The 7,430-nt window shown below is 37.9% G+C and overlaps 2 protein-coding genes across 2 annotated transcripts; both read right to left on the bottom strand.

Annotated features, from left to right (window-relative positions):
- Nucleotides 1–834: 834 nt before the first annotated feature.
- On the bottom strand, nt 835–2,221 carry LOC111473692 (calcium uniporter protein 4, mitochondrial-like). The gene is made up of 2 exons (XM_023119139.1): nt 1,574–2,221; nt 835–1,339 (listed from the first exon to the last, which is right to left on the bottom strand). Exons 1-2 carry the CDS (start codon nt 2,126–2,128, stop codon nt 908–910), a joined length of 987 nt encoding a protein of 328 aa, XP_022974907.1. The 5' UTR covers nt 2,129–2,221; the 3' UTR covers nt 835–907.
- A 2,145-nt stretch (nt 2,222–4,366) lies between these two features.
- On the bottom strand, nt 4,367–6,868 carry LOC111473726. Its single transcript, XM_023119149.1, has 6 exons — nt 6,408–6,868; nt 5,700–5,826; nt 5,155–5,294; nt 5,004–5,066; nt 4,843–4,911; nt 4,367–4,761 (listed from the first exon to the last, which is right to left on the bottom strand). Exons 1-6 carry the CDS (start codon nt 6,606–6,608, stop codon nt 4,690–4,692), a joined length of 672 nt encoding a protein of 223 aa, XP_022974917.1. The 5' UTR covers nt 6,609–6,868; the 3' UTR covers nt 4,367–4,689.
- Nucleotides 6,869–7,430: the final 562 nt, after the last annotated feature.

Genomic DNA, 7,430 nt, shown 5'->3' on the forward strand with positions numbered 1-7,430 from the left:
TTTTTTTTTTTTTTTTTTTTTTTTTTTTTTTTTTTTTTTTTTTTTTTTTTTTTTTATATACTTCACATTCTATGATCCAAGGAGGGCTGATATTCGACTAGTTTTCTCTATTCACAATCAAATTTTAATTGAATTTTTATTTCAACATTTTAAAATTTTTAGAATGTTCTTTCGTGAGCTGAAAAACATTTTTTCGGGAAAATAATTTTCTTAGAAAAGTACACAAAACAAAAGTAATAACAAACATGTTAACACTCGATTACCTTATTTAAATTAATTTCTACAAAATCAAAATTAATATTTTGGAATATATTGTAACTTCATGAATCATAATAATGATCAAGATTGACATACTTGACTTAGTTGGTCATGTAATTTATTGCTATCTTGAATTTAAGTTCATTGAAGTTAGCTAGGTAGTTGCATGAAAATTTTAAAATAATTATTGAAGAGACATGCATAAATAAGTTTATTGAATATAAAAAATAAAATGAATGTGAGAAGGAAGTTTCAGTGGGCATAGACAAGGCAGCTTGGTTAGTAGACCACAACAGCGGGAAGACCTTGACTTTGTATGTCCGTACATTTGTCGCCTTACTCTAATTTCTAAAATTTTCCAACATTCAAACCTTTGGAATAATTTTCTTTGCTTTTCCTTTTTCATGAATTTTATTATTATTATTATTTTGTTTTTAGTTGTTATTGTTACTGTTTGTGCCTAATTCTAACTGTTTTCTCATTGTATTTATATGGCAGTCTTAATCTTCAAACTCTTTAATTCTTAGAAATACTATTATATACAAATAAATATAAGTTTCAATATAAAAAAGAGTATAGAAATTTACGCGCTCATTTTTGTTTTCTTTTTCAAATCTGGAAGACAATGTATATCATAATTACCTGAGTATTATGATAAGCCTCCTCTGTGGTTTGGATAGCAAATTCTTCTGAGCTCATTGTAGTTGTCGATGTCGAAGTTGTGAGACGCCATGAGTTTCGTCTGCTTGGCTTTGAAACGACGTCGGAAGACGCCTTCGAAAGTGGGCTCTGTGGAGGTTGAGAGGAAGAAGCCATAGCCGAGGGTAAAGTAAAGGGATGTCACGAAGAAGCAAATGGGCTCCATTACGTCCCAGCTTAGCTCCCAGAATGTGAGCCTCATGAAGCCCAATGTCTGGCCCATCACAAGGCCCAATCCGCAAAATAACTCGGCCTGAACTTGGGCCTTGGCCTTTTTGTCAATCGCTGCCTTCTGCCTCTCCATTTCGGATAGTTGTTTGAATCTTGGGTCGTCTGGCGTTGCTATAGATCGAGATATCATCGTTTCCATTGATTTTGCCACCTGCAAACATTTCGAATTTCATTTAAATCAAACAATTTTCACTGAAAAGGTCACCATTTTGTCCCAAATTTTAAACTTCTTCAAACATTTTCCCCTACTCTGCATATTCGTCTAGTACTGTTCATCGTCATCGTCCTCTTAAATCGGAATTTCCGTAGGGGTTGGATTGGGCCAGTTTTCTTTTTAGTTTGTAAATTTTCACCTCGGAACATCTAATCGGAATTTTAATTATACCTGATCAGGGCGGAGGAATACAATGTTCCCAAGGACGATGACGCTGCCAGATTTATCCAACAACTTGGCGAATTCAGCACCATCATCCTTGTTTCCACAATCATCAATACAAATCCGAGTGAACTCAGAGTAGGAAATCGAACTCCTCGGGATATCTCTAAGTTTCGCCTTAAGCTTCTCGACCTGTGACAGCCTTATGATTTTCCTGGCATCGTCAATCGAGATTCCACATCCAGAAACAGAGCATTCATTTTCTAACGAAGCCGGAGGTATGAGGCCGTCGAGCCGTATTCGATCTCCAGTAATGTTGCTACCTCCGATCTTCTCTCGAAGCTTATTGCCAACCGACGTAGACAACAACTCCGAGATCGGAGGTGTGGAAGGCGAATGATAGATGGCTCTCCTATGAAGTAACCGCCGGAAAACGGCCTTGACAGCGGAATCCATTGGAGGAGAAAGGTAATCGCGGCGGAGGCTGAAACAGAGAGATGGTGAAAAAGGATTAGTTCTGTAAGCATCAAGAAAGCGCTTGCAAAGAGGTCTCCGGAACGCCATTGATGGAGAAGAGAGGAAGAGGAAAGAAATTGGGGGAGGGGAAATTGTAACGTAAAATTAGGGCACAGAGTTGGAATGACGAGAGGAAGAGAGAAGAGGAAGGGGTTATATAGGTATAACCATCCAAAGGAAGAGGAAGTGAACGGCAGTAAGTAGCGTGGGCCCCGGCTTGTTATTTGTCCTCAGCTGACGTCAGCACCGAATCAACCTGAAGAGAATCTAAATTAATTATATCAAGATTTTACCAAAAATAAATTATTCCAGCAAATGCTAAATTAAAATCGTAAAATTACCAATTTACCCTCCATTTCCATCTTTCTTTTTCAAAAAACCTGAGGGTGTCGTCTATGCACCGAAGCAACCCATGCTGTTTTTTTTGTCTTGGTTTGGGAATTTGCTATAATAAACTATGGCTGCCATGAAAGGGGATGTTAAGTTGTTAACCATATAGATTCTCTCATCCAAAGGCACCCCTTTTCATCCATAATAATATATACGACGACGACGTTATAAATAAATATATCAATTATTTTTTTGTGAGATAATTGCAATTTCATTTCGTGAAACGAATAAGAGAGTTGAAAAAGAGATGAGAACAGAGCCAATGAAGGTCATACCCTGTCTCGTGAACATCTCTAGAAGATCTCGAGAAGAGAGGCGTCAAAAGCAGGAGGGCATAGTAGCTAGTGAGCGATGGGGGAAAGAAGGGGTGAGCTAGTGATGTAGCACACAACAAGACATCCTCCCAGTGTTTTGTTATTACTTGCCCCTCACGACTCACGCGACACTCCCTTAATTTCTCCCCCTTCATGCTTTTTGACCCCTCTTAAACTATTAGCGCACGCCCACGACACGATACATGGAATCAATATTCCTTTAACGTTAACTCTTCTCATCCAACTCTGAACCAGAGAAATCATTGACAACCACTTGGGCTTTCTCTGCATTTTAAATGGGCCCAATCTCTTCCTTCCATAAATATCCAAACTAAAGCAGGCTCGGCCCAAATCTCACATTGGCCCATATTGAAATGTAGTTAGTATTGGGCTACAAAATCAGGCCCATAACGAAAAGGTGTTGATCCCACAAATCTTCAAAAGCACCGAAATTTTCCACTCACCGAGATTTAGGCGGGAATACGATTTAAAATTCAAAAAATGCCACAAGGATATTTTTCAACCTAACCGTCAAAATTTGTAGCCGTTAATAATTTAATTTAATATATATTTAAATTTATTGTGGAGACTGTCGAGTGTGACTAAATAGTGGGGGGTCTGGACTATAGCAGATTGAATTGAATGAGGAGAGATGAGAGTTTGGTATCTAAAAATAGACAGCAAAACGTGAGAGGGCCCCGCTTTGATTCTTAAAGATCTTTCTTTTCTTTCTATACTTTATTTCACGCATTCAATTACACCTTCATAGCTGGCCCCCTCTTCCCTCTGCTATTTCTTTTCCTCTACTCGTCAATTCATTTACACCATCCGAGAATTGAAGGGATCATTCGTTATAACACTCGTCTTAAAACCATAAGACTGACGATAATACATAACGGGCTAAAGCGAACAATATTTACTAACAATGGACTCAAACTGTTACAAATGATATTAGAGCTAAATATCGGGCGATCCCGTCCTAATGATGGTGGATTGTGAGATCCCACATCAGTTAGAGAGAGGAACGAGTCTCCCATAGGAGGGTGGATTGTGAGATTCTACATCACCCACATCAGTTAGAGAAGGAAACGAGCACCCACCAAGGGGGTGGATTATGAGATCCTACATTGGTAAGAGAGGGAACACATAATTTCTTATAAGAGTATAAAACCTCAAGAGGGGAACGAATTCCTTAGAAGAGTGTAAATATCTTGGGAGAACAAATCATTCTTTGTAAAAGTGTAAAAACTTCCCCTAGTAGACTAGACGAATTTTAAAATCACGAACCTAACAGAGAGCATACAATATTCACTAACAATTACCTCAAACGGCTTACATTTTCACTTTAAGTGAGTTGCTAGAAAATTCAATAACCTTTTTGAAAAAAAAATCAGATGACTTTCTTCTCATGAATATGAATCTATAATCTTTAACAAAAGTTACAAAAACACAACAGATGAACATAATCATGTGGGTTTTACAGCATTTGTACAGATGAATATGCAACATAACAGAAGCCAAGAATAAAGACTGCGGTTAGACATTGATTCATTCGTATAATCGAGATGTCAAGAAACAAAGATAAAGCATTAAAAGAATATACACATTCATTTCAAGATACCCGGTCTCCCAAGTCAGCATTCAATCCATCGAGGCTTAGGAAAATGAAGTCAGCAAGGACTTCTTAGTTTTCGTAGGTCTATTTGCCAGTCATACATACATTATATAATTACTATATTCATCTACCATAATTACACTAACAAAAGGGTAACGATACCTCGATAACAAGCCAAGATACTTATATTACAGAGAACCATTAATGCAGCGGGGAAGTGGGAATTTCGGGTACTGCTGTTTCTTGAGTTAGAAATGGTGGAATAAGCTTGGTGTTACAGCCTTTACTCATCATTTGCAGATGGTTTTGAGTCTCTTTGCAGCGTGGACAAACCCGACAATCACCTGTAACTCGTCGATTTGCTGCACAAGCATTGTGAACAAACGAACATGTTATGGGACGTGTACACAACAATTAACGGTTAGACCAAGAAAATTAATTACCTGTGACATGAAATGCCTTTGAACAACATCCACCAGCTGCTCTTTTGATGGGTTAGGAAAAGCATCCACCTAGAAGACATGGAATTCTCTCAATCATGGTGGTAGAAACTTGCAGCTTAACCAAACTATCACACACTTGTATCAAAGTAGCGGTAACTTACAAGATTGAAGTGTCGCCAATATCTCCATAGGGCAGACATCTCAAGTTTACCAAGGTCAACTTTCTGTACAGGGAACATCATTAATCAAAACCCAACTTAAATTACAAGCGTAGTATCATTTCATTTAAAAAATGATCAGTTTCTTAAGTACCATGGACCCACGAGGGGTGGAAATAGATCCTTTGGACTGCGATTCATAAGAGAAGGATCGGCCGATGGTTTTGTGTGACGATCCCGATGATTTGTGCGTCCGATGTCTTGGTCTATGGGACTTTAGAGTGTCATCAGATGCTGGGAAATCAGAATACCAAAAGCATTATGAAAAAAGTAAAGCATGGGGAGGGGCCAGAAGAGAAGGAATCAAAGACACAACAAGGTTTCAAATAAAGTAAAAGGTGAATGAGCAAAGAATCCTAAGTACCAACCTCAAACCACTATTCCTAGAACGCATATCATTCCACAACAACTACAGAGGACCAATGAAACAATTACCCAAAACAAGCAAGCGTTTTAATTATGAATACCCTAATGAGAATCGAACAAAAGTGAAGACAATAAGCTTTTTTTTGGGGCCTTTTTACTATGTTTAATTGATGCCAGCTTACAATATTCACTAATCTAATCCGTTTGAAGAATCGACAATCAATTGTTGTTTATTCAATCAGGGAACAAGAATAGGAAAGATTCTGAAGTTACCCATATCGGATCCATTCCAGTGTACGTTTTCAAATTCGAAATCATCATCGTCCTCGTTGCCAGTCGGAGCTCCGATTACACTGAGGGCATTTCTCTGCAACTTAACTTCAATGCCGTTCGTGAGGACCTGAGGATTTTTTAATTTCGAAATTAAACGCTAAACCTAGAATGTACCCAAAATCTAGTGACCTGCAGATTTCAAAAGAACAATCCCACTGTTCTAACATCAATGCGATAGCTGGATAACCATGGAAACAAACTTCAAAATTCTTAGGAAGAATATCCGAAGGAAACAGAACAAGAATCTGGCGAGATTCGTGAAATTATGAAATCGGAATTCAATAAAAAAAAAAAAAAAAAAAATCAATATTGCAATAAATGGATTTTACATTGTTAAAGAAAACCCCATCTCCAATCACCAGATCCATAGGCCAAATTGAACATGCAATTCATAGCTCAAAGCCCAAAATCAAAGCATACAACCGATTCTCTTTTCATAGTAGATTCAAAACTCGTAAATGGATGTAATAAACAGAGTGAACATACAATAATAACTGGAAACCACAGCGACAAAATTGATTAAAAACCCCCGATAAAACAAAATTGTGAATTGGGGAAAACAGCATTGACACTCGAAATTGATTCAATCCAGACTCATTGTGCCTTAGCTCACTCACACAAACAGGTCAATTAAACAAAGTGACATACCAGCCAATGCCATCCGCCCAAACCAACAGCCTTTTTAACAACGCCTTGAAGTCCGACGAGCACCGATTTGGTGCGGTTGTTACCGGTGACGACAACTTTCGTATGACGAGGGAGAACAGAAAGCTCCTCCTCACTACTATCGCCACTGGTCTGCAACTGCGAGAAGCCGCCATTGACGGAGCTCTCCACTGCTTCAAGCATTCCCGAATCCTTCGGCAATCAATTCGAGCCAACAGGGGAAAATTCAATAGAAACAGAGCTTGGAAATTAGACGATGCAGAAAGATCAAGGAGTTTCGAGCATGTTTTCGGGAATTTCAGCAGCAAAAGACAGCGAAATCGCAGAGAAATTTGGGAATTTTCGTCGACAACAAACACACAGCAGAGTAAGAGAGAGAGAGAGTAGAGAGAGAATGTGTGCTTTATTTGAGAGAGAGAAATGAGAGTGACTTGAATTGTTCATTGGTGTGTATTGCTACGAATCCCAACGTCTTTAAAGCAACCAATTACATGCCGCCACGTGTAATCAGATCACTCTCTCTAATTCTTTCCCAAAAATCATCTTTACTATTATTCTCCTTCTTCCTCCCGCCTTTCAAATAAATATCTCCCGACCCCTAGAAATTACATTAATTACATTAAATCAATCACTAATAATTAATTAATATATTTATATATTTATATAACGAAAAATAAAAAGGAAAAGAAAAAGAAAAAGAAATTTCTCTCGTGATTTTTCTTGCTTTGTATGAAAGAGGAAAATGTATGGTAATTACGTTGTAAAAAAACTCGACAGGAGGACAGAAAACCGCTAAGCGGTTTTGTTTTTTTAATACCAGAAATGTGGCAGGCAAGGTGACAGGATGGGGAAATGACGAGAATGCCCCTAAACGATATTTCAATGTCTGTGGACATGGACACAGAGGCAAAGAGAATCGGAAGTTGATTTTATATTTATTATTTAGGGTTTATTAATTATTATATTGTTATTTTTATTAAGAAATAAAATTAGGGGAATGGGACA

Source organism: Cucurbita maxima, unplaced genomic scaffold, assembly GCF_002738345.1.
Source record: "Cucurbita maxima cultivar Rimu unplaced genomic scaffold, Cmax_1.0 Cma_Scf00003, whole genome shotgun sequence".
NCBI lineage: Eukaryota > Viridiplantae > Streptophyta > Magnoliopsida > Cucurbitales > Cucurbitaceae > Cucurbita > Cucurbita maxima.